Here is a 27198-nt window from a genome sequence, read left to right on the forward strand (position 1 = left end):
TTGTAAATTGACTGGGATCTAGAAACAGGACATTGTATATTTTGCTCAATTTTGTTGTTTTGTTTTGGTTTCTTTTAATTCTTGTCACTGATGTTTTTTCACTCAGCACAGGCTGAAGCAAACCAAGCATGGATGGAACATGGTATTATCTCTGTAACACATTTCAACTTTTCAGCAGAAACAGTTTCAACAGGTAGTTCCAAATTTATGCTAAATAGCTGAACCAACACCTCCCACCTTCACCTGAAGTCAGCTGGCACCTCTGAAATCAAGCTTCTTGCTGGTTGAGATTCAAAATCTGCTGAGTGTTTTAATCAGGATGACAGTGACTTAATTCCAAAGTGAAACAATTGCAACTGATGTGTTGTTCCTTCCAGTGCTTCTCTCGGGTGGGGAGGAGGTGAAAAAGCTTTCCAATTCTTTAGAGGTGTCTCCAAGTCTTTAAAGGTCAGTGGGCTTTAAAACAACATGAAACAAAGCAGGAAGAACTTGGGTAAGTAATATATTTAGGTGTGTTTAATTTAAAAAAGATTCACCCAGCAATGTATGGGGGCAGGCTGGTTAACTCCACAGAAGATCTGAGATCTTAAGGGGAAGGAAACAGGAATATCTGGATGCACATACTCCAGCATGTATGTGCAACTGACTTTCTGTCATGGCAGTTCCTGAAATGTGCTACAGTGAAGTTATTTTTAAAGGAAACTTTAAAATTAACTAGTCAAAGGGGCATGGCAAAAATAACTTTCCCACACCCACCTTCCCATAACAGTACTGCTGCTGGTGTCCACATGGAAGCTGGGGCATGTGCTCCTGTCTCTTTGCCATGGGCTGGGTTAGAATACACAGTCTGGGGACAGAAAATAACATTTTATGTATTCAAATTTATTTTAGTATTTAAAAATACAATGTTCTGGGAAACACTGCCCAAAATGGGGTGATGCACCCCAAGTTACAAACATCTTTTGAGCTGACTGCTCTTTTTGCTCCTGTCCAAGCCAGGAGAGAGGACGGCCCCAGGGAATAGCTCAGGATAAGTGCCTATCACAGAGCAGGCTTGGATGGGCAAGGGACTCAGGTTGCCTGCTAGTTTTAGGAAGCATCTTCAGCTCTGTGTTAAAACCAAAATCAGCAAATTTTCTTTAGCATTATTTTTTTTCAAACTTGAGGCTGGCTTGTTTTGGGCTTTGTTATGGTTTTTTGCTTTGGTTTGCTTTGGTTTGGTTCAGTTGGTTCAGTTTGGGTCAGCTTGGTTTGGTGTTTTTCAGGGTTTTTTTTGCTGTGACTCTGCTTACTTTGATTTCATGTTATTTTCTCTTCTAGGAAGAGTTTAAGTTTTTGGATTGGATGTTTTTTTCCCCTTTTTCAAATACCTTCTTTCATATGATATATTAAATCTTCCCTGGCAAGCTCATCTTCAGCCATATTGCATAGGTGGATTTTGTAGGTGAGCAGAGAGCAGAATTCAGAAAAAGAAATTAACAAAATACATCATTTTTAAAATGGACTTTAGTTGGATGGTTTTGTAGATTTCATCCTCTAGCCTTGGCAGGCCCGAAACAATTTGCTGACGTAATTCTACAAGAACACTTACAGATACTTTGCTCAGAGAGATGTGGAGGGAGATGCAGACTTTAATTTTTCAAAAAGTATCTATCTATTCATGTTGGCTGTGTGTTAAATCTGACATGATACTCAGCACCAAGAGGTCCAGGATACTGTATGCTCCACAGGCTTTCATCATCCCCTGGCTCAGGGGTCTCTGGCCATGTGGAGAAGGAAAGAAAGGACACGAGAAGGGTCCAACTGCTGTTCTGTATGCTTCATCCAGGAGAACATGTGCTAGGAACACATTGAAGGAGATGCCCAGGGGTCAGAAATGCTCTTGGATGTCAAATAAATGTACATGCAACAAACTGAAATCAAGATGAAAGGTTGGCAGAAGGACTTATACTCCAAAATGAGAGCCCCAGGATATTTCCTAACAGACCATTTGAAATCTTAGATAATTTACATGAAGTTTGTGGAGAAGGGCAAGGTGAAAGGGTCTTGGCTGCATCACAACATATGTTTCATACTGCAAAGCAAAGCTGCCTACAAGAACAAATGGATGCAGTGTATACTACCTAGTAAGTTATCATTTTACATGAGAAGCAATGAGATTTATTTAACTGGGTGGACCGTCACATAGAGAACCCTCTGGGCTGGATATTTTAATAGGATAGGCTTAAAACACACACTAAAATAAAATAAAATAAAATAAAATAAAATAAAATAAAATAAAATAAAATAAAATAAAATAAAATAAAATAAAATAAAATAAAATAAAATAAATGCTACCTATGGGTTCTTCAAGAAAAAAAAGACTTTTTATAGATTGCTTTGGAGAAGAATGCCTGTGCTCTTTCCTCCTCCCCAGGAGGAGGCAGGGAAGACAGGTTTATTGACCAATTTGATAAGGGAACACATTTGTATTCCAGCATTTTCCCAAATGAGTCTCTCATGAAGGCTTAGCTTCTCAGTGTGTGACAGCTTGTCACGGGCTGCCACAAGAATGGTGACTCTGTAGGACTGGAAAAGGTGTTGGCCAGCAGCCATCCCCTGGGTGAGGTAGAGGATGGAACCTGTGCCACCACTGAGGCCATTAGAGGGGTTTTGGTGACAACCCTATTTGTGTTAATAATACCAGGAAGGGCAGAAAAAGCAGCATTCTGCTCTTGGAGAGGGAGAAACAGGACTGGAAGAGAAAAAGAAGGGGATGCTTATGTTTGCTTGTTATGAAGTAAATGTACCACCACATTGCTTGTGGTGCTCTCAGATTTTTTTATGACCAAATGTACTGGATTCTGCATTAATTTAAAAACTAGTCTCTGTTTAATTATACTGAGACCCTCCCCCGAAATAAAAAAAATCTTTATCGTTGATAAGTAAACAGAAAAAACATGACACAAACATGAAATAAAGAGCTTGTATCTGTGTTTGTGGTGAAATGAAAACAAACCTCACCTCAGCTGGACCAAATGCATCCTTCAGTCCACCATCCCTAGGGATAAGGAGTCATGAGGACAATCTGAGAACTCTCTGGGCACTCTCTTCTCCCACGGGCTGAAACTCTGGCAGGTGCCAGCCCAAGAGTTTGGCTGCCTCTTCAAATAAAAGGAACCTTTAAGCTCTTTATGTCAGATCTTAGTTTTCCTACAGCCTTCTTAGACTTTTCCAAATTTCTTTATCTATGTTCAATTTGCCTGTGTATTTAATTAAACAAAAAAAAAAAAAAAAACAAACCCAAACAACACAATAACAAAACAAACAAACCAAAAAGAAAACCCAAAAAAGCCTACAAGAAAGAAGTCCACCATATACTGCTTCTCCTTAAGAAAGAGCTAGGGACACCTGGAACAAGAGCATAGATGCAGAACACTGAGGCAGCAAATACATCTGAGTTTTCATATGGTAAATTATAATGGCAACTAAAATGTCATGCAGAAGGGTAATATCAATGCCTTGGAAAAGATAGGAAATTACAAACAATTTCACTGATATGTTGGCAAGTGTTAACTGGATTTTATATGAAGTCTTTATTCTTTAATGAGACACATTTTTCCTGCAGAAACAATTTGCTTTTAAATTCAACTTCATACACAGAATGGAAGTAATTATATTTAAGTCTGTTCTTCAGCTTTCTAAAGCTGGTTCTAAAATGGGAAATAAAATTGAATGCTTGACCGACTATCTTTCTGTGGACCTTCTAGAAAGGCTGCCACTAATGATGAAAAAACAAAAGAAAAAAAAGAAAGAAAAGGGAAAAAAGGGAAAAAAAAGAAGGAAGGAAGGAAGGAAGGAAGGAAGGAAGGAAGGAAGGAAGGAAGGAAGGAAGGAAGGAAGGAAGGAAGGAAGGAAGGAAGGAAGGAAGGAAGGAAGGATAGACAAAAACAAGCTTGGGTTTGTCTGCATTTTAAAATGACAGCTAGTATTTCAGTTTCAATAAAAATGAGCAAATACATTCAGTGCCACCAATTCATCATTAATTTGAAAGTTAGACAAGTGTTAATTTAAGATAAATATTAAGGATGAAAAAACATTGAAGGTAACCATTATTAAATGAAATGATTTGTTGATTTCTTATATCAGCTGTTTAGGCTAAACTGTGATTTTTAATGCTCCCATAAAGAGGAGTTATTAGTGCTCTTTCTTCTGATAGTATAGACATTGGGGAGGTAAGGAGTGTGAGATGCCAGTTTTCATTATAGTTCTACTAGAGCTCTTTGCTGTCAGGAAAAGTCAAACTGTTTTGCTTCCCTTCTGTGGAAAATTGACAGCTTATAGGTGAAACTTCAGAACTAATTAGTGAAAGTATCTATGAAAATTCCATTGGGGAATCAGTCTTTCACAAATATATTTAAATTAATACAGTGTCCTTTTCTTTGAACAGTGACAGGGTGCAAAAAGATTATTTTGGATTCCTTTAACAGAATCTAGAAGCCTACATTGACTCTTTAAAAATAAATTACAGCCCACCCCACTCAAGAAATCACAAAGGGAGAGAGTGATGTTTGAAATTAATTCAAAAATTTCTTCAGCATGCTTCCAGCTGTCAAAATGCATTGAAGATATGCCAAATATATTTCAAAACACTTTCTGTAATTTGAAGACATCTCAAGTAATTTTTACTGCCAAAATCTTTACTTCATCTTTTTCCTAAAGCTGTAGGATGTCTTTTTATTTAGGTCCCTCCCATCATTTTTCTTTCCCCACTGTCGGGTTCGGCTGTCTGTCTCTGCCCCGACACGGGTAGTGTGGTTCTTGGGTGGCACGCATTTCAAAGGACGAGTCTGGACTCTTCAGCTTTTCGGTCTTCAGATTGTTTATTGTTTCTTATCTACAAAATTTTCTGTCTGCCCAACAGAGGTCTGATCTGCAAGGCAGCCAAGGGCACTCTGACCACCCACGGGGCGGTCGTGTCTTTTTATACTAAAATCTAGGTACATGATATTTACCTTTATTTTCCAATACTTTTCACCCATGTTGGCAAGTGCACCTTCACCATAAACCAATCCCCAAGTGCCAACATCACCACAGGAGATGGAAGACAAGAAGAAGAAAGAAGAAGGACGAGACACGCCCTGATGCCTCCATCTTGTCTCCATAACCCCCCTGTACCAAAAACCTTAAAGTCTATATTTCACCCTCTAAATGTGTCCCTTTTACACCCTTCACTCTAAAGTGATTCCCATGTCCTCAAACTGCTGTCACTTCTGTGGATGGATCAAAATCAAGCCACCAAACACTCTTGGCAACATTCCAGGATTTCCGAGACCCCCAAGGGTTCTCCTGGCATCTCTGGACATCGGGAACGATGTGCTGATTCCCACACCCCACCAAAAAAAAAAAAAAACCCAAGAAAAAAACCACTGAAACAAACCAACAATCCATAGAAATGAGACAGATAATAAAATTTGCACAGTCTAGGTGTTGAGTTGGGAGTTTGTGTTTGACTTTTTTCTTTTTTTTCTTTTTTCTTTTTTTTTTTACCAAGAGTAACACATTTTATCTTTTAGAAAGAGTAAAAATTCTTACTGTAGTGAGAAGATTTAGGCTGGGCTTTAGGGATCAGGACTCAAGACTATGGTTTTGCCATAGAATTTCCATGTAGTCCTGGCTGTGTTGAAAGTTCTCTGCTCTAAGTCTACTCAAGCAAAATAGTACCCCCAAACTTGAGTATGGAAGATAGAACCCAAATATATTTAATATCTGCTTAGCCATTGGAACACTGAGCCTGCCTGAATGGACTTTGTAGTGCAATGCCATGCACAGATCAATAAATATTTCCATCGGAAGAGTGAGTTCATATTCTGTGCTGTCAAATAAAAAGTGGTAACCCAGGCTGAGGATCACCTGGATGGCTCATTTTGTCAGGTGCTTCTTTGTATTGGGACTCCTACTGTATTAAACATTTGCATTCTTCTTTATCTTCAAAATGCTCTAGAAACACTTCAGTATCAATCATCTTCATACATTTATAAAGATAGGTAGCATTAATACCCATCAATAGATGGGAGAATTTTTTGCTTGAGACTCTGTAGTCTCAAGGCTATTTTTAGCTTTGAGTCTATACTAACACAGAGCTTAGAAATCTCAAATAGTGTCTTTTTTCTCTGTGGTTGAACAAAGCATTGGCAGAACTGTCTGCCTTCGCAGCACTGGAACCTTTCAGGGGGTTGAGTGTTCAATACATACGCGGTGCTAACACTTCAAATGCATTCATTAAGACCATGATTCTTATCACACTTGGCAACAGCTGAGGAGAGATTTATGGAGATATATTTTCTATAATTTACTGGTGTATACAGAGCTATTACTCTTTGTTGAAGAAACTTTGGAGAACTTCATGTCAATATTCTTCGCAGGACTGTAACTTGAAACGCCGTTATAAGCAAGGTGCTTCTATGTGAAGCCACAACCAGCTGAAAGCCATAACTCTTTCTTATTAACAATCTACTCCAACTTCTATTAAAATCAATGAAAAGATCTTTCTGACTCTGGCAGGTACAGAATTGCTCAATAAAATGTGGAAAATACCCACAGGTTATTGTTGTGTAGTCATAAAAAAGTCAGCCAAAACCTTACTATTTTTCACAATGTAATGTGTATACATGTGCTCCAATTCTTTTGAAACCACTGGGGGATCCTTCTTCTTCAACAGACTGTTCACTGGAGTCAAACATTGGCAAAAACCCTGGTGGGCTCAAGAGCTTTTACTAACAACCTTTTGTTCATACCTGCTAAGCCATTTAAATTTCATACTAAGAGCATGTCTATGATCTCTCTGTTAAACAGTAAGGAAATGTCAACCCAAAATGTAGCTCCTGAGAAGGTAAAGGAAAGCTTAAAGTAAAATCACAGGGCGCTAAAATGTTCCAAGATTTTAGAGCCAGGAGCCACCACAATTCAGAAGGGTGACCACTTGCTTTGTGAAGGTGTTAGGATTTTTATCACAATAATTTTTATACCAAGTGCAAAAACTTGGAGCAGAGTAAGACTGCATTTTTAGAAAGGCAGATTTTATCTCTATCTGTGGACTTCAACTGATGGTAAAGCAGTATAAAATTCTGTGGGTAATGATCCTTGCTTTTTAACATGGCTCTTAATTTTATTTTCCAGCAAGATCTGCCTCTGCAGATTTGAAAAGTCCTCTACCCAAATTGACTCATCTTAGGGGGAATGTGAGAAGCAGCTGTCAATGGAAGAAAGAATATTAAAAAAAAAAGAAAAAAAAACAACAAAACAGCTTTCTGGGGTCAGTGAAATATTCTGAGCAACAAGAGCTTTAGAATTTCAGGTAAAGTTAGAAGCAATTTTTGCAGGTGCTGGAGGATAAGTAAACTAAATGTTAGGCTAAAAAAGTTAGATTTCTTTGGATATAATTATTTCAGTGCTTATGAGCTGATCACCTTTGGCTTCATTGGGCAATAAATCCTATCCACCTGTAGATACTGAAGGGACAGGAAAAGCTTTTACATGATGACCCACCTATCATACTGTAACTCCTGTTACAACAGTTCATGTTTCAGCCAATTCAGCCTCTGCATCTCTGTGAATAATCCATGTGTGCCATTGCACGGATTAGATTTTTCCTCACGTTGGGCACAGTTTGTTCAAGCTGAGACCATCATCTTACATCACAAGGGCCATTGGGAGGGCACAGCTGTCAGTTCAGTGTTGAGCTTCTTGGGTGGGTTGCATGAAATCTGATTGATCAGATTTCCACAGAAATCTGATTGATCAGATTTCTGCTGACCACAGAACCACTGTGGGTTAGCAGAGGAAGACCACAGTTCCTGAAACTCTCTGTAGCTTCTTTTAATGCTCAGTTCACCTCTGGAACAGTTAAATATTATACTATTCACCTGACTTAGATATTGAGACAGTAGATTCCTATAAATGAAGGGTGACAATATAGCTAACTACTCATAGGAATGGATGACCTGTCTCCCTTTCTTTGTCAGAATTGTTCTAGATGGTATCATGGAGTCCTTTATTTATTCAAGGCTTAAACATTCCAGGAGTTCCACTGTTCCCTCGGAAGATTATTTCACAGCTCAATGCACCCGTGTCAGGAAGGATTCCTTACAGCTTAGTCTGACTCTGTTTTTAATAAAGTCAGACTATTTTAATGACAGGAGGACTGTCCACCTTTTTCCTGGTTTCAGCCAGGACAGAGTTCATTTTTTTAAAGTAGCCAGTAAGGGCCATGGCTAGGACACTGGGGTTTTTCTATAACACCTCACATCATTTCCAGGGGAGGGGAAAAGGGCCCCCTGCTTCCAAGGAGAAGGGGTTCCTTCTGGTCAAAAAAATCATGGCATCTGGTATTGTTTATTGTCTCAGGCTCTGTGTGAGCATTTTTACATGTGAATAACTCTCTCTTTTGTGTACTTTTATTATTAATTTTGTTGTTGTTACTGTTCATTTTCTTATTGTTGTTTCCAGTATATTGTTCTTATCTCAGTGTGTGAACTTTGCCTTTTTTACCTCCAACTGGAGAGCAGGGAGGGGAAGCACCACATGTTTTCTTTTATTGGGAGTACTAAATTGGAGAATATAATTCCTAAACCATGACAACTTTTCACTGAAAAAAAATATGCAAGTGTATTGAATTTCCTGCAGTATCTTGAATTTGATTCAAAAGATAGCACAAGCATTCCATATGAATCTCACTCACACTTGTCTCCCAGGTCCTGACTGTTCTGAGTTTCCCTAAAACATTTTCCTCTTTGAAATTACTGTTCTGCCAGGTATATCAAATACATTTCCCTTACGTTTATAAGTTCAATAAATGGTGCATATATTGCTGTAGACATAATGCTTAGTTTCATACTTATGGGATTGTTTTAAAGTTTCCATTTTAAGGTTTCAACCAGCTCAACTAATGGCCACATTTATCTAACAAATGGACTGAGCTCAAAAAATAATACAAATCTTCACAGGTTTAGAAATTATTTTCTTTTGAAACATTTTGGAACATTTTACTGACTTTCTGGAAAACAATAATTAAACCCATCAGCAAGGTAGAAAAATATTCCTGGATATAGTTTTCAGACATCTGTGTTTTGCCTATGTGTCCATCCCTCTGAATTTTTCTGTCCCATTCCCCTACAGCTGGTCCTTGGCCACCCCCTTGGGGAATAAGCAGGGTTTTTCCACCTGAGGAATGGGTCAAACATGGGTCCCTGCTTGTGTGCACCTTCCAGAGCAGCTGGATCTGCCAACTCTGTGGCTGCATGAGGACTCATGGTCACTTTGGATATTGTGGGTTTGGCAGTGCAGCTTAACCTTCACCCCATCACTGGCAGTAGAGATGGAGTGGCCAAGCTGGCTGTGCCTGCAGGTCCCCACAGGGCAGAGGTAACACTGAGGTCCTGGCAGGCTCTTTGTGAAGAATGCCGTAACTTAGAACTGAAGCAGGGGTAAGGAGAGGTTTGTGATCTCTGTTCTTTCCGTATGGGAAGAACAGGGTCAGACATTGCCTCCTCTCAGTATAGTATACATACATTTTTTTTCAGCAGCTTGTCCTAATCTTCGAAATTGAAACTTGGACAAAACAAAAGGAATCTTTCTTAGTCAAGATCCTCCTAAGAATTTAGTCTGCAATATGAACACCTTCCCAAAGGATCCCTTGTTACCAGCAGTCCATGATGACAATCTGATGATCTCTCACTCCAAGACCAAGGATGGTTTCGAGACGGCAAACTATTTTTGCACATCAAACTGGAAAATCTCCTGCAGAGCATTTGGAAGAACAGGTCAATGACTCTCATTTACCAATCTTTGTGTTAGCAGATGTGGGGACTCTTCTGATAAAAAATGACCAGTGGGTAGCATTCCTGATTTAAATTGCAATTTCAGACAAGTGCATTTCTAGTTCCTTCCTTGCAGCTAAGATAGGTGATTTTGTTAGGTTATGTGATGAAGACTGGCTTCTGCACACACACACACAGAAGCACAGAGGAATAACAGTGGATAGAGGAACTCCAGAGTATTTCCAGGGTATTCCCAGGCACATTACAGAGGCTCTGGGCTTCCAGAGATGCTTGCACACCCCAGTGGCAGCAGGATCAGAGGCCACTGGGTGGACTGTGCCTAGGTTCAACTGCTGGAGGGATCCCCACTACATAAATACATATGTGTGTATTTCCCATTAATACATCAATCAATCAGAAAGGGGGAGAGGATGCACCACTGGGGCTTGCTGCAGTTAGTCTGGCAGTGTATTTATGTGTATGGGTGCTGTATATGTCCATCTGTCTGTGCCTATTGGAAACACATGCTGCTTGTTGGCCATGGCAGCAGAGTTGCAGTTCCCTTCTACATGCTGTTGGGCTGCTGGATTCAGCAACACAAGCCAGGTTTTGTTCTGAATTTTTCTTGTGTGAAATCTGTGTCTGTTAGTGCATTTGCTTTGCTGGATTCAAGCAATTTCAAAAACATTTATTAATTTGTGTGCATGTTTGCCATCCATGTTAAATGTTCTTTTGTGGTGTTGTTCCTGCAGTCTTACCAAAGTGAAGAGCCAAATACAAGTGAATTGAGGAACTATAGAAATGGCCTTAGGGGCCCTTTATCCATTGATCAAAACAATGTGTACAGGTAAAGCCCAGCTGCTGGCACAATACCTGACAGCCTTGGGAGCAAGAAAGTTGGCCTTGAATTGCTAGAATTGCATACAAAATCTTAAAAATACAAAGATAACCCACTGAAATAACTGAAACTATTCACACATTTCACTGCTTTGTGCTTGTAAAATGCAGCTTTTTACCATATGGGTCTTTTGATTACCACTGAATACATGTAATTTCTCCACCTCTCTCTCAAATTACATTTGCGTAATTTAAAATATGTTTCCTTGTGAGGGAGAAGAAGTTATGTATTGTATTAAAATAGTTGATGAGTTGTTGGCTGTGTATGTTCTCTAGGGTGGCTTTTACTCCTAGATTCAAAGCCCAGTAACTCTTCCCTGCAGCACCTGCAGCACTAATGACCAGCAATAGTGAGTTCTGCACCTGGAGACTCCCCTCTTATAAAATATATTTCACATCTTCTAGAATAGTAATTGTTAAGACCAAGTTCATAAACTTTTCAGATTCTGTAGGTAGCCCAGCACCTCAAAAGCCAGTGCATCCCCTTTAAGAGTTTGAGAGTTTTAATTGTAAACTTCTAAATACGTGAATAATATAGTCTCCTGCAAAATACTATATACAGAGGAAATGAAGCTAGCATGCTTTTTGAAAATAAATGGTTGATTATCTTGCTCACTATCTTGTCACAATGTCACGCTTTCTACTTTTCCTGACCCCTCAGGGAGACAGGAGACCAGTGAAAAAAACATGAAATCAGAGTCACATCAGTTTTCCTCATGATCTGAGTCTGTTGCTCATTTACTATGGCCTTATTCTTCAGAAGAGTCCAGCTGAAACAGCAGTGATTGATCAAGCTCAGATTGGCAGAGCTGGGATCGGTGCTGGGGGTTGTCACCAGTGCAGTCTGATTTTCACCTGGTACTGTCTCTTAAAATTCTTTTCCAGCTGAAGCACCTCAAAATCAAATTCCCATAAGAAAATGGCATAAGAAAATGTTGCCTGTTTTGCATAACAATATTGTGTTTAAATGTCCATTTAGAGGATGAAGTACTTTGTATTCTATTTGTGTATCTTAAATCCAGATAAAATATTTAGGACTTCATCTCTTTTCTTCAAGGGCTATTTGTGGTTTTGAAGTGAACAAACACCAAACTATTTTGCTGTGTTCCAGGAGGGGGAAAAAACCCCAAAAAACAACAAAACAACAACACCCCACCCAGATATGTGGGGTTTTTTCCCACTCTAGGCTGGGCTGATGTTCAGTGTCTTCTTTTCACAGGGTCAATAACTATCACTGATAAAATTTTGTACCAGATCTCCCTTTCCCCTTTGGAGCCCAGTACCCACAGCAACCTCCCACGTCTCCCAGCCTGGCACTGACCCTTGGTGGATGTGGGTGCCAGAACCAGCTGAAGGGACCACCAGCTGCCTCACTCTGCTCCAGCTGCATCTATGGGAGGAAGCAGCCACAGAGGGAAGGAAGCAGAAGTTCCTCCCCATGCCACTCCTCCCCTCTGCTGTGGAGCTTCCGAGCACTGCATGCACCAGGCTGAGAGTGTTGCTACCTTGGGAGCTTCTCACTGGTGTTTACGTGCCAAACCCACATGCTACAGTGCTGCGGACCATGGCCTCTACCCTGCAGAAGTTCATTCATTCTCTGGACCTCAGAGCCCTTCCCAGGGTCCTCCAAATCCAGTCAGGCATCTATTGTCAAGGTAAGCATCAGATGTTTTCTGGCAGGGCTTTGCAAGCCTGTATTTGACATCAGGTCCCCCTTCAGACTGAGTGTAGAAGGAGGGGAGGCATAGGAAGGATGCTCATGGAGTTGTCTCCTAGAAGTTTCCCACCAGCTGAAGAATGAGTGTTTCCAAAGAATGGCTTTGGAAATGCCTTTGGTGCAGCGTGCACCAGTCTTCTCACTGGCAGTGAAAAAAAACCTAGTTAGTCGTTATCATATCCTGGAAAGACATGAATTTGCTTGCACTTACACAGAGCCATCAATCCAGCAACTGCAAATCACCTCACAGAGGTTTATTTAACTCCTCTTGGACTTCTGGGGCTGCTGTGGAGAGGTCTCTTCTGTCTCAGAAATAAAGAACCAGGGAGTCTGGAAAGTGACCATGAAGGACCATAAGATTTTCCTGAAATTCTGTCCTGTATTTGGGGGCACTTCAAGTGTGCAACAATGCAAAGGAGTTGGTATGAGCTGGACAGGAGCAACACAGGGGTAATATTTTACTGGGTTTTCCTGCTGCAGATCTATTGTTATGATGGTTTTAGTGCTCTGCTTGTGCACAAAACACACTTGAAAGGTTGTGTCGAAGAGAATCCTGTTAGAGGGAAAAATCTGCTCTTGGTTTGGGCATGGACTTTGTTCAATGACAGTGAAGATGTCACATCAAGCCCATGTATCAGTCTAGAAAAAGTTACTTCCATGCCACTGAGAGGGAAAAACTCGGGTTCAACTAATAAAACAGAGAGGGTTTCATGAAATGAACTGAAGTCTGCTTCAGCTTCAGCCAAACACCCGCTTTGGGATCCACAACATCTATCTTTACATCAATCTAAGTATTTCCATGCTGCACCACAGAAGGAGAGAGGAGGTGGCCAGAGTCTGATTGGCAATCAGTATCTGTGGCCAGAGTGGGTAAGTTTTCCCTCCATGACAACAGCCTCTTTGGGCAGAGAGGAAATGGGAAAGGGCATATTGAATATGTGATGGTAGAGTACTGTCCATGTGCTCCTGATTGCTCATCTTGGCTGCCCTGGAAACTACCTATGAATAATACTGATATATAGAAAAAGTGTTCTGGGAAATAAACTTAGCTAAAATAACCAGAAACTTTTGAAAATATTGTTATTCTGAACTTTGCTATGTGGCCTGTTCAAGTTTTATCTTTTAAACTACATATATATATTTGTATATGTACAAAATGCTATGATAAAATGATGGTAGCCCAGCTGTCTGCAGGTTTCTGAGTTCATGCAGTCTGCATCCTACTGCTCATGAATGGTAAAACTTATATCAGTACATTTTTGTAGCCAGAGTATTTCAGTTTGTGATTCTCTATGCTGTCTAAACCCTTCTTTTTCCTGAGGAGAAAAACACTGGTGAGTAAGCACACAGACCACTCTGCAGCAATTCCTCACATGTGAAAGAAAAAGTCTACTAGCTGTTGATTAGCCTTGGGAGGAGGTGGTATGTGCTCCTGAGAATATTAGCATTAAAAAGCGACAGCCCTCGTACTGCTTCAGTGCTTTTTTGGCCTTCAGCAGCACTACCTCTTCCTGTCCTCTGCTCCTGGTGGCTTCTCAGCTGTTCTCATATATGTCCCACCAGCGCAGCAGCTGCAGCACCGACAGCCATGCACGAGTCTCTTGTTTATACAACAAGCAAGACTGATCTATTCTGCTTGGCTCCTTGCCCTCACAGCCACCATATCCCCAAAAAATATTCGCAAGTACCTAGGAACACAGATGTCCTGTAGTAGGCTTCTGTGTGTTCCTCTTCTTCCTTGCTTCAGAGGAAGATTGAGATGCTCAAGACACTTGGTGCCTGATAGGTTTGCAGGATCTAGGGCTACAAAAGGTCTTCTCAGGCCAGGCCCTCCCTCCCTTTCTCTTCCTTCTTCCCTGAGCTCTCTGTCTGTGTCAGATCTTTCCTGAATATTTTCTTTCCTTCTGTACCTGGCAGTTGGGGTGAACACATTGTTCTGTGATTGCATTATGATTTATGTTACATTTTCTGTTGAAAGACTAGTGCTTCAAAGAGAGTCTGGAGTAACTCCTGTTATATTGCTAAACAGGAGAATGGGCCACTTTGAGCACTTCAAGTTCCCATTAGGACAACCACTCTTTAGTCCTTCCTCAGGCAGATCCCTCTGCCCCTGCACCAACCTTTTTTGATCTCTCTTACCCCATGCAGTCCACCAGCAATCACAGGGTGGGTAATGGCAGGTCTATCAGCAGGGAACATGGGTTTATTGCTCTGGCTGCTGGGACCAAATCTGAGCATTTGTGCACTGATTGTAATAGCTCCCAAATGGCTACACAGTCAGCCTGGTCAGCTGAGTGCTTTTGTGGAATTCATAGGAATCTGTAACCATTCTCAGCACAACCTGCAGACAGTAAGGGAGAAGATCAATTGCTAAAGCATTACATGTGATCATTTGAAACTGATCAATCAACAGGGATACTTAATTTTCCTGTGTAAGAATTCTAAATAGGAAGAATTTTTATATACGTGTTAATGTATATTCCCGTCTTCAGAACCCCCACCCAAAAAGGGCAAGTTTTCTTTACATAGCATAGGTAGGTACATAGAATGGCTAATGGAGTAAATGATGGTCTATTACATCCATTAGAGCTGTCACCTCAAAGCTGTAGCAGCCAACCAAAGAAGGCTACAGCAAGATACTTGATAATAAGACAACACGGTGTAATTGATTCACTGCTCTTCTCTGGTGCTCTGTGTGCTGTAGGGATGAAACTCTCCATTTACTCTATTGGAAGCAGCATTTTCCACACACTGCACTTAGGTTTTATGATTTTATAAATATAGGACTTGCAAACTAGCCTTACAGTTCCTGACAGATTTTCAGTACCTCTGGAAGCATAAGGAAATTTAATGCTCTGTGAGGATGAATGTTTTCCATGTGGTGAGGTATTTTTATTAGAAGCTGCAAAGTCAAGCTCCAGGGAGAGAGTGGGAATTTACTTGCCTTTGGCAAGGTAACATCTCTGAAAGAATCCATTCTGCCTCTTTATCCATGTTACACCAAATACAATCTAGGTCTCTCCTTTCATACCCTAGCCTGCCTGCTACTGTTCCCAGTGGAGAGCAAGTAGAAAACATATGCTGTGTGCACTCATTCTACCATTAGTCTCTCTACTGGCCTATAAAAAAATTATGTTTCTGCTGATACTACTGGAATGTGATGTATTTAACTGTAGTTCCCCAAACTGCAAATGGACACAACTTTATAGACCCTGCTTCTACATGGAATACTTTCAGCTAGAAAAGCTCTGGGCAATCAAACTTTCGCTGTTGGTAGTGGATACTATGTTTTAGATACCTTTCTCAGGAAGTTCTGTTGCTGTTTACCTCTCTGTTCTGGGCATGAAGAAGAGGAAAGCATTTTCCTTGAATGATATCAGTGATTTTCATGCTACACTTGGACTTTAGGGTTGGTTGAAGCCATACCAGTTTGCCTCTAGGCAGAATAGTCAAGGTTGGAGACTCTTGTTCACACTTCCATGTTTCTATTCTGCTTTGGCTCCAGCTGTGTGGGGCTGCATAGAGACCCAGCCTGCAGCCATCACCTACCCCTCTGCCACTTTGCAGTCAGAAATGTGGGGTGTTAGTAAGAGCCCTGAGTTCTTCCAAAATGCTTTTCATCATCATCAAAAGTCCATCCAGAAGCAGAGAAATTATTGTCATCCCTGGTTTGAGAACAGAAACACAGATGAAAGGAGATGGTAGTTCTGCAAATGCCAGGGATGCCTGTCAGGGCAGTTGCTCTGGACTCTGCAGCTGTAATGTCCTTGCCACAGAAACTGGACTGTACTGTTGAATCTCTGAAGGGATTAGGAAGGATGATTATAAAATGAAAGCAAGTCTGCCAGATACAAATAACTTGGTAATCAGCACTGATTAGAAAGGAACTACAGTGCAGACTGAAGTACATGATAATTTAATAGCTCATTAAAATATGTTATTAAAAAATTAAATTGCTGAAACTCCATTGGGAACTGATTTGATTGATCAAATATATTTCTTTGAACATTTTAGTAAATATTGATACTTAGTGAGGTAAATACTGTCTGACCACTGATTTTTACAGATAGCATGCAAATGTAGGCTTTCATTTATATGTTGCAAAAATTATGTCTATTTTAATACTAATATAATTATTTTATGGGTAATTGAATTTAATATTTTGCAGGCTTAATTTAACCAGTGTCAAAACAGTAAAAAGTGCCAATTTTAATTGTGAAAAATGAAGAACCTCTCAAGGCACCTCTTCTGTTGGTGTTTGTTGTCATTAGCCTATGCACAGTCTTCCCATTCTTGCCCCACCTAAACACATACATCATTAATGGTATTCCCCCATTTCTTCAGGGGTTGAAACTTGCCAGAGCATGGGAGGGCTTGTAGCTCTGCTCTGCAGTTCAGTTATTTGAAAACAGCATGTGTGTTGTGTAAATTGCAGTTCCAGGACATACCCTCTTTTACAACAGGCCTGTGAAACACAGGAAACTCTGTGCTCCTTCTCTGAGGAGAAGGGAACTCTAAGCCAGCAGCCTCTGCCTCTGCAGCCTGGGTATGCAAGGAAGCAGCGTGCTGTAGCTGTGGTAGTCCAGTCTCTGGGATTCAGGAAAGTGCTAGATCTGTGCAGGGGGGAAATACTGGGAAGAGGCAACTGTAGGGTCACAAGTACATCCTTGGTTAATGTCCTTCCAGACTTAAGGGATCTAAAGATTCTTAGAATTGACAGGTTGGGATTCCTCCTCTGGACTGATGTTTGGTGCTCTCTGACAGCTGCACCAAACATCTGAGGATTGCTGAGAGGCAATGCCAAACAGAACCCTTGCGTGAATAGTTCCATTTCAAAACTCATTTTGGTCAACTCTAAACAACATGACTCATGGTTCCTCTTGCTGACTACTTATCCACATTCGCTCGCTGTCTCTGCAGTTTTGGTTTCACTCTCTCTGCTTCTGTGACTGGAAAACAGCATCTTTCCAGCATGCATTTCTGCAAGCATTTCAGGGAAGTGATGGGCTCTGCTGATCATCAACAGAGTTCAAAACAGTTGTTGACCCTGTTATTGTAGCTAGGCAAGCTGAATGCAAAAGGAATCCTTATCTATCCAAACTCAGCTGCCCTGAGTCCTAATTTAGGCAAGAAATGTCTCTCAACACTAACAGTTCAAAAATTATCACATAGGGTACAACTATTTTACTGTTTCTAAGCCAACCTAGAGAGAACAATTCCTTCTCCCTTGTCAAGTATGATAAGCCAATGAGTTGATGAAGGCTAGGATATGCAGTCTATAATACGTATGGATAAAACAAGCAAACTGTCTCTTCAGGATTAACAAAACTACTTTTTCTTACAAAAAGCAGCAAATAATTTAAACAGAGGCTGAACATAAGACAGCTTGATGAAGATAATTAGGGCTGTATTTCTTAGAGGTGAAATATCATTAAAAATTATTATCATTTTCCTAATTTACTATGTGGATTCTCAGTGGAGTGTATGCCAAGGGAGAACTGCTTGTGAAATTGGTGAAATTTGTGGTACAGTGCTTTCACTTACTAATTTGTGTCTTTTTTTTTTTCAAGATAGAGAAGATTTTTTAAAGATAGATAAACATATCAAAAAGTGCAAGGGTGTTTTCCTGTGAATACAGTTGTTTCTGTTCCTCTTGATTGATCAAGTAGGAGCAAGAGCCTTAAGTACAGCCAGAGTAACAACTAGTTTAGATTCTTTTTTGTGGTCATTAGTTGGAGCATAGTGGTAAATTTTCTCTATTAATACAAACCACTGAAATTCTCCTGCCCTTGTTCAAGCTACTTCAAATGCCCATTTTATTCTAAACAAGAAAGAAAGAAAGTGTTCTTCAATGGATGTGAGAACAAACCCTGACTTTTTTGGGTCAAATATTGCTCATTTTATTCATACTGCTGCCCTCAATGGAATGACTCATCCAGACACAGTGAGAAAAATCTGACCCTGGGTAGCTGGCACTCAGGGTGAAGCTGATTTGAGGAACTCCTCTGAGGGGATTTTCTTTTTGTGACATTCAGTTTTGGGCCTCCCCGTGGATGGCACAGAAGGTAGGAAGAATACCCAAATTGCCTGGCTTGTCTCAATGCAGGGGTCAACTCCTTGTCTTGTCTTGCTGAAGCTCCCTCAATGTGTTGGTGTCCTGTAGCAGAGAGCTCCCCAGCGGTCATTGCACTTGGGCTCCAGGGATGTGAGGAGGAGGAGGAGGTCTGCAGCAGGAGGGGCCCTGTTTGCCTTCCCACAAACCTGTAAAAAACCTGTAAAAGTACCAAGATAGTTTTCACAAACTCAGGCTCTGGAAAGAAGAAGGGACAATCATGTTAAATTGCATAGGAGGGAAGATCCTGGGGTAAACATCCCACGATACCCATGACCACACACTGTTTCTGAGCTACAGGGCTTTTGTGACAAAACTTTTTCTTGAAGTACCTGGTGATGTGTTCATGAAGGAACATGGCATTTGTCCAGGTCCACTGTTTCTGGTTAAGTCCCTTGGACACACAGAAGTGGCACAAGGAGCATCATGCTCTGATCTAAGCAGGGAAAAATGCTTAAACATGTTTCCAGTTCTGGACTGCACCTGTGAAGTGCTCAACACTCTGATCTCATCCTGCAACTCAGTTTGAGCAGCCTTCCTAAACCTCATCTAAAAAATGTAGTTTTCTGTTGAACACATATGTGAATGAACATATTAAATTCAAATTAATTAGTGCTGTAAAGAAAATTAATAAATCCAAATAAATCATGACCAGCTATAACAGTGACTAATGCTGTTCAAAATCAGGTTTGGGCATTGTCTTCAATGCTGTAGTAATTCTGACTCATTTGGGTAAACCCAAATAAAAGGTCAAATTGGGAGCTGTGGTTTTACTTGCTCTTTCCATTATAGTGGGTGCTGCATGCATAAAGCTCTGCTGCCACATGCAGTGTGTGAGCCTCTAGATAGATGAGAATCAGAAGAATGCATTTATTAAAAAAAATGGCCATAAACTTATCAGGAAAGCATAAATCAGACATCTCAGAAGTAATTTCTTTTTAAAGTCCATTATGATTGAAATGGCTTAAAGCACTTGACATTTAAAGTTTGACTTTATATGGCAAAAGATAAATCTTAATGGCTTTTGTTTTTTGATGGTTTCGCGCAGGCAAAAATCAGACCCTTCACAGCCTAAGTAGGTATGATCTAGGTAAGATGCATTTTTGCATAGTCTCTTTTGGAAGATTTGTGTCCCAAACTGATCTAACCTAAAGATTTTTGTTGCTTAGGACATGTTAAAGAGAGAAGAGGTTTTTGAAAGCCCAATAAGTTGCTCTGACACTTGACAAAGGATCTTCCACTCGAATTCACACTGCCTTCATGACCACTGCTATCCTCAGGCATCTGGAGCACTGTGTGGTCACTGTGTAGCTGAGCTCACCTGCTCTCAGTGGGGGCACCTTCTGGGGTTAGGAAGGGAGGGGTGGATAACAGCCATGCTGGTGTTTTATCTTGTTTGCAGCCACTCTCACAGCCTGGGGTTAGAGAGAGAAGCTGGGCTATGCTGGGCTATGCTTCCTTCTTTGCCTGTCATTGTGCACGATTTCCAGCCTCTTCCCTACAAGGCATTGGATTATTTGAGTTTAGAGGGGGAAATTCAGCAGACTGCTGAGCGCCTTTTGTGCTCAGGAGATATTTGACTGGAAAAAAAAGCTACCTAATGTCTCCCCATCAGAAACTGTTTGCTTTTCCTTCAGCTTAATCAGAGTATAAAATGATTTAAATGATTAAGCAAAACTCTCCTCCTTAAAAGTTTAAAATAGATCTCTTTTCTTGCCAAAGAGCATAAACTCTGAACAATTGGCTAGTCCTCAAATAATGCCCATAAAGAATGATACCTTTTTATATCGACACTAATTATAGATCCATTATGCCCTTCATATTACTTTGAGAGCCTGCAGGAGCCTTAATAAAACTGTGATTTCAGCTGAGCTATGTTGTAGGGGAGAATGGGCTATTGTAATTCTGGCTGAATGGCTGCACCAGGGCATGGAGCCTTTATGTGAAAGCAGAACCAGCCCCTGAAACAGAGTCACCTCTGATAGTGAAGACAGCACCCATATGGGCAGCTGATGACAACTTAATAATGGAGAAAAGAGCACTGGGAAAAGGACATTGGGACAAAGTTCTACTCTTTCAGGAGATGTAGGGGGATCTTTCATCTCCCCACTAAGCAGCCAGGCTCCTGGTTCTTTGGATCTCCTTTCAAAGACTGCTCAGCCTGCCAGCTGCAATGAATTCAGTGAGTGTTACTGAGACATGAAAGGGAAAATATTTTCCTTCAAAGATTCAAACTCATGGGACTAGGCAGTCAATGCCTAGTGTTTGGCCTCCAAAGCGATTTGGTCTTTTTTAGGGAAAAAGCTTGGTCTTTGTTTAAAAAAAAAAAAGAAGAAAAAAAAAAAAAAAAAGAGGGGGATACTTGGAAGCACTTAGCAGCGCCCTGTATCAGACAGGCTGTGAGACTGGGAGTCAGCCAGCCTGGGCTTGGGCTTCACCGCTGCTGAATAATCCTCTGTGCCACCTTAGTCAAGTCTTTTGTCTCGTTTGCATCGCTCTCCTTGGCCCTTCCTGCTAAACTGCCCGGAGGCATTTGGCAGAAAGGAGCTCCATCCCAGTGATGTATTACTGCTGTTTACTCCCGGCCCTGACTGGGAGCCGTTTCTATCAGCGTCAGTGAGGCGTTCACTCTGAGAGCAGTCACCAAAGGAGCTCCAAGCTGCTGGGAAGGAAAAGGGACATATTAGTGAGATATTTTATTTTTTCACCTTGTATTATAAAATATTTATTTCAGTGGTACTGTCAGATGCCCTGACATTAAGAATGATATCTTCCATCTCAGGCATTCACTGTATTTATATTTTATATTGCTGTTCTTAATACAAAAGTGCTCTTCTTGTACCTATAATGAGAAATAAGTCAAATAAAGGGCTTATGTTAGGGAGGATGGTGCTGTGGCTGCTTAACATTTTAGGAAAGATGGAGGGAAAAGATACTGAACTGATTGTGACACTCGCTTTGATCTGATCATGGTGGTTGATAACACAGATTGTTGAACTAGAGATGAGCTTATGAAAGGATATAAATGTGTTTTTTATTGAACAAAGTAACATTTCAGAGCAGGTTCTTTAAACGTCAACAAGCTCTTTAATTACAGCCTTCAGGGGCATTGTTTGATCACTGTAAATAAGCTGCTTTATTCTGGGTTCTGCTAAAATGTTGGTTTGGGGGGTTTTTTGCATTATATTGCATACATCTTTCTCAAATCAAAAGATCCTCTTCTCAAGGCTATTTGATTTACATTTTCAAAGAGTTACATTTTCTTTGTGACTTGAATGGGAAAAACAAAGTTATTGTTGAGCAACAACAAATAAATGTTAAAAAGTACATTTTAATTAAAATTTTATTTTTCAATATATTGTGTGAGGGGTCCATATTACACAGCTGAAGTAAAATCTCTCAGGGTCACATTGTCACAAAGTGGGAATGTTCAAAATGTTTTAAGATTAATTATCATGGTTTCTAAAGGAAAAAGTACTTTTATTATCATTTTTGAAAGCAATGCACTTTCCCTGGCTCCCTTTTACCAGCACAAATATTTGCTGCAAGTGCCTAGGTAACATTTTTCTTGTCTGAATGTAATCTTCATTGTATTATTCCAGGCAAACTGCCAAGCAGGGACTAAAATCAGGGCCAAAGCAATCTAGTTGCAGACAAATGTGTAATTAAAATCAATTCTGTATGTGCAAATGTACCCCCAAAAATGTGGCTGGCAGATTTTAATTTATATTTTTTTCTAAATCCTAGTATTGATAAAAATGAGGCTTCTGCAATCATGGTCTCAGACAGTTAGTAATCATCCACCCAACCTCTCATCCTCATAATCTTTCAACCTCTTGGCCTATTTCAAATAAATCTGGTAATACATGTTTTACTATTGATAAGCTGTTGAAAGTTGGTCTCTGATATCTTAGATGGAAAATGTGGTGGCATACCTCCATTATTCCATTATTATATAATCTATCTATCCAACTTCTCTTCTGCAAAAGAAAATTACTATCCTGTGGTCCTTACTGGTGGTATTGCAAAGCATTTTGTTTGCCAGTGGATTATGTACCCATGTTAATTTCTTTGATGGTAGGACAATGACCTCCCTTGATTTTAATTTTCTTGGGGGGTTTCGTGGAATCACTCTGTGGCAGATATAAACTGAAATATTCTTCAATAACAGTTTTTGGAGAGCTTTAGCCCCTTAACTGCTCCATTTAGTAGATGAGGGAAAGGCTGTGGATGTTGTCTACTCAGATTTCAGGAAAACCTTTGGCACAGTCTCCCACAGCATTTTCTTGGGAAAGTGAGCAGCTCACAGCTTGGACAAGTGTACTCATCACTGGATATAAGACTGACTGGATGGCCAAGCCCAGAGAGTGGTGGTGAAAGAATGACAGGAAAGACATTGAGGTTCTGGAGCATGCCCAGACAAGTAAAAAGGAGCTGTTGGAGGGGATTGAACAGAAATCCTAGGAGGAGCAGCTGAGGGAGCTGGGGATTTTTAGCCTGGAGAAAACAAGGCTGAGGAGACCTTATCATTCTGTAAAACTATCTAAAAGGAGGATGTGGTGAGGTGAGGGTAGTTCTCTTCCCCCAGGCAACCAGTGACATAAGAAGGGAAAGGGGCCTCAAGTTGTGCCAGGGGAAGCTCATCTCAAATACTGGGAAAAAAATGTTCCCTGAAAGAGTGAACTGGAGAGAAGCACTGGAACAGGCTGCTCAGGTGGAGTCACTATACCTGGAGTATTAAAAAAGTGAGCATAAAATACCTGGAGTAATAAAAAAGAGAGACATGGCACTTCATGAGCAGCAGCCAGCCTCCTGATGGGAGCTGTAGCAATTTCCACAGAGACAGCTGAGTTAGTCTGTGTTTAATTGCTAAGGGACTGAACAGTGCAAACAACTATGCGCTATTTTTACAGTAAGAAAACCAGATTATCCTTTTTTGTTAAACAGCAGCAGCTCTCTTGCTCTTCTGTTCAGTACCAGAAATGTTGAAAGCATGCTTAAACAGCACTTTTCTTCACCTGGCACTGGCTGATATTTGTGTGGCACTGTAATCCAGAATACCTCTGAGTTAGTCATCATCCTGGTGTGCAGCAGGAAGCCTGCTGGGTGAGTTTGGAATCCAAGCACAGCAGAGACCTTAAGCCTGTACAAGGTCCTCAGCAAGGGAAACCAGGGTATATTGTCCCATCCAGTCTGTGAAAAGCATCTTCCAGATGGTTTTTTACTTTATTTTTTCAAGCAAGATGCATTCTCTAGAGGGTTAAAAACCTACATCTTCTTCAGGGAAACTGAGGATTTTCTGGTGTCCATCTCAATTGTTGAGAGCATTGCACAAGCAACCAATAGGTTTGTCTGGACATGTATTCATAAAAGAGCACAATTACCCAGTTGCTCAGCATTATTTTCCATCATTCTCCTGTTGTTTTGTGGTGCTCTGTTGAGGCTTTGGGTAGGTTTAGGCTAACACAAGAATAAATTATGCTCAGACTGGGCTCCCAGTGTCTTCTCTTGAGGTCTAGGAGATAGTCAAGTGCTTGACATTTGCAGGTGCTGCAGCAGAGTTAATAAATAGACCACAGACTCAGTAAGAGATGTTTATCAGCCTAGGCTATATTCAGGACTGGAATTGTTCTTGAATGAAGACCAGAAAGATCAGTCAGCTAATTGTTGGGGTTTTTTGGTGTGACACTTGGGTGGAAAAAAGAAAAGTAAGCTGTTTTTGTTTTTTTTTTTTTCTCCCCACTATCCCCACCAACTACAAGGAGAGCTGTAAAGAGTGCTGCTCTTCAAGGAAGGGAGTTCTGCCAGCAATAATGATATTTCAGTACTGGCCTTCTCAATTATTGATTGCAACTATGTAGTCAGAGGTCAGGTTTTAAATATTTCTTATTGCCTGATACCATTCTTTTACCTAGGTTAAAAAAAAAGTAAAAAGGCAAAACTTTAAACTGAACAAGATATAACTAACGGCTTAGAGCAATTGTGTGAAGGAAAATCTGTCTTCTCAGAGGAGATAAAGCAAAGGGCAAAATTAACCCTGAGAGCCCTTTGGGGAAGGGAAAAATGGAAATGAGAAAGAAAGTATTTTAAGTAGCTGAACAATATTGATAGGAGAGCAAATAAATACACTCACCAATGCATTGGGAGTGGAAATGAGAACAATGTTTCTCATGACAAGGGAAATGAAATTTTGAGATGAGATTTCAGAAAGGGCATGTCCACATTGCTTCAGGACAGATATTGGTTAGTTCTTGGGAGGAAATGCACAGAAGAATGGAAGCTAGTATTAAAGTCAACATTTCTGATGTTTTGTGTTCAATGCAATTCTATCTACAAATGGAACACTATGTGTTCACTGCATTGCCTTTATATATAGTCAATTGATCCCATGCCCCACAGCTTCTGCTTATCTCCTGCAGAGACCAGGAAGAATTTTCCTTCTTCTTCATAACTTGACTTTTGAGTTTTTTGGCTTTATTCTTCTCCCTGTGCATCTGCTTCTGAAACAGTAAAGGTTGACCACAACTAGAATCGAGAAGGGAGGACTAGTTTTGGTGAGACAAAATACAGTCAGGTTTTGCTGAGGAAGTGCTGAAGCACTTGGCTGGATTGCTTTGTTCCTTTTCTGAAAGTTCTGAACATGACAGACAGAAAAGGAATTTTTTGCTGCCAGGTCTGAATCAATATGCTAATTTCAACATGGGACAGGCATTGCCATTGGTAATTTGCCAGTTTTCCAATTTCTAGTACTTTCTTCAGGTCTTCTGTTACCACAGGAAACTCAAATGGTTGCACTTAGATGTCTCCTGTCATCTCCCTGGGTACCTTCAAGGCTCTGTGGGTTTTTTGTATCCTGCTGTAGTCTGTTGTTTCCTATGAGATAAACTATGCCCTGTACTGTGCAGAGCCACCTTTAGTGAGCTCCAATGCCTGCTGGTTTCAGGAGACAGCTCCTGACAACCCAGGTAATCCTATGCTCTACCTTGACCTATTCTGGTCTACTAATTTGGAAATGTAGATTCTTCAGACCTTGTTCTCCTTGTATGCATTTAAGAATCATGTACACACAGAGCTGATTGGTCATTGAAGTCACAAGATTGTTTTTCTCATGACCCTGAAGAGGTAAGGGAAAATTAGGCTAATTATCACAAGATAAGTACTATTTCTTATAGTTTAAGTTTTATTTTTGTTTTCGCTCAAAGAGGTAAAGACACATGACAAAGTAAGAAAAAGCTAAATAATGCTTTTCTTTCCTTTTGCATTTCTTTTCAGACTCCATCTATGAGATGTTTGGAAATGAATTCTCCCTCTCAACAGAAGATGTCATTAAAGTTATTGGCTTCAAAATTAATAAACTCATAGCAAGTATCTGTGAGAATAATGAAGTCAGCCAGCTTTCAGCCAAAGTGGAATTACCACTAAATTTTCCTGGTATAGTATTTAATGAATACATGTTTTTGAGAAATTATAGCCCTGAGTAATCACCTTTGTTCTTTTTATTGATTTGCTGTCTTGATTCATATTTGAGATTGCAACTCAGCTGTCAAGAATACAGTTTTATCAGATGGTACAAGACATAGTCAACTAGTTTTTAAATTTCAACTCTCTTACAGTCCTTTCTCAAACCTGGATAGAAGTTATTAATATTATAAAGTTTTGTGGTAATGCTTTCTACACTTGGAGTCCCTTGGTGTAAGAATTACAACAAAAATCTTATTCTCATTTACTTATGACTTTGCCAAATCTTGTCTGAGTTGAAATCTTCCTTGTTGTGTTCTTAAACTATGATGTATTTACCATTACTACATCTGTATTTTATTATTATGGGTACAAAATATTTTCAATACTTTGTTTTCAATACTGCTTTTGTTTTAATGATTTATTCTAACTATGATGGTCAGGGTGGCTGCTCCATGCTTGGAAACAGGATTAGAGGAGAATGGATGTGGTTTTACATTTAAAAAGTCACTTTTAATTGTTCTATAGAGAAATCCAAATATATTCATATTTTGGAGGATGGACTTGAAATTTGGCATGCGGTACTGACTTGTTGAACCATACTTCCCCTTGAAGTACTTGAACCATATCTATGGTTCAAGATATGGTACTTGAACCATATCTTCCCCTCTCCATGTTACCTTGTTCAGGAGAGCTGGCCAAGTACTGAACCCAGTACTGGTTTATCATGTGTCATATTTATTAATTTCTGAATTTTGCTCTCATCTCAGTTCCTCCACTGCTAGGGCCCAGCAGCACTGAGCAGGGAAGTGAGTAAAGCACACAGGGAGAAGTGTGTCTCCCTTGTGAGTATCCCAAGTGTGGGAAGTAGAGGAGACAAACTGTGTTAGTAAAATGGTAGAAAAAGTTCTGATCTCAGAGCAGGACAGAAGGATGCAGATTTTCCATGCAAAGATCAGAGAGTGGAGGCAGGTGCAGGTGGTTTCAGCAGCACAGGAAGACCCCACCCACCCACAAGTTTGCAAGTAGGGCATTTCCTATGCTGGGAGTCTTGCAGGCAGCAGAGGTAATGGGAGCTCCTCGGTGAGAGGAGATGAGCAAGCTGGAGAACTGCATGAAGAGGGCAGTCGGAGTGGGAGGGAGTCTGGGGGAGAAGTTGTGGGGCACATGCATAAAGGAAACACTGGTACAGAGCACACACAGAACGCAATAGACTT

General features: G+C 40.4%; 1 protein-coding gene across 2 annotated transcripts in view; it reads left to right on the plus strand.

Annotated features, from left to right (window-relative positions):
* The first annotated feature begins 12258 nt into the window (after window positions 1-12258).
* Window positions 12259-27198, plus strand: part of THEMIS (thymocyte selection associated) — a 71709-nt gene continuing 56769 nt past the window's right edge. For both annotated transcript variants that reach the window (XM_066545764.1, XM_066545763.1), the window contains exons 1-2: window positions 12259-12349; window positions 25796-25954. In XM_066545764.1, the coding sequence (XP_066401861.1) occupies window positions 12259-12349; window positions 25796-25954 (250 nt within the window). The remainder of the gene's footprint in view (window positions 12350-25795; window positions 25955-27198) is intronic.

The sequence above is a fragment of the Molothrus aeneus genome, chromosome 3 (genome assembly GCF_037042795.1).
Source record: "Molothrus aeneus isolate 106 chromosome 3, BPBGC_Maene_1.0, whole genome shotgun sequence".
NCBI classification, from domain to species: Eukaryota; Metazoa; Chordata; class Aves; order Passeriformes; family Icteridae; genus Molothrus; species Molothrus aeneus.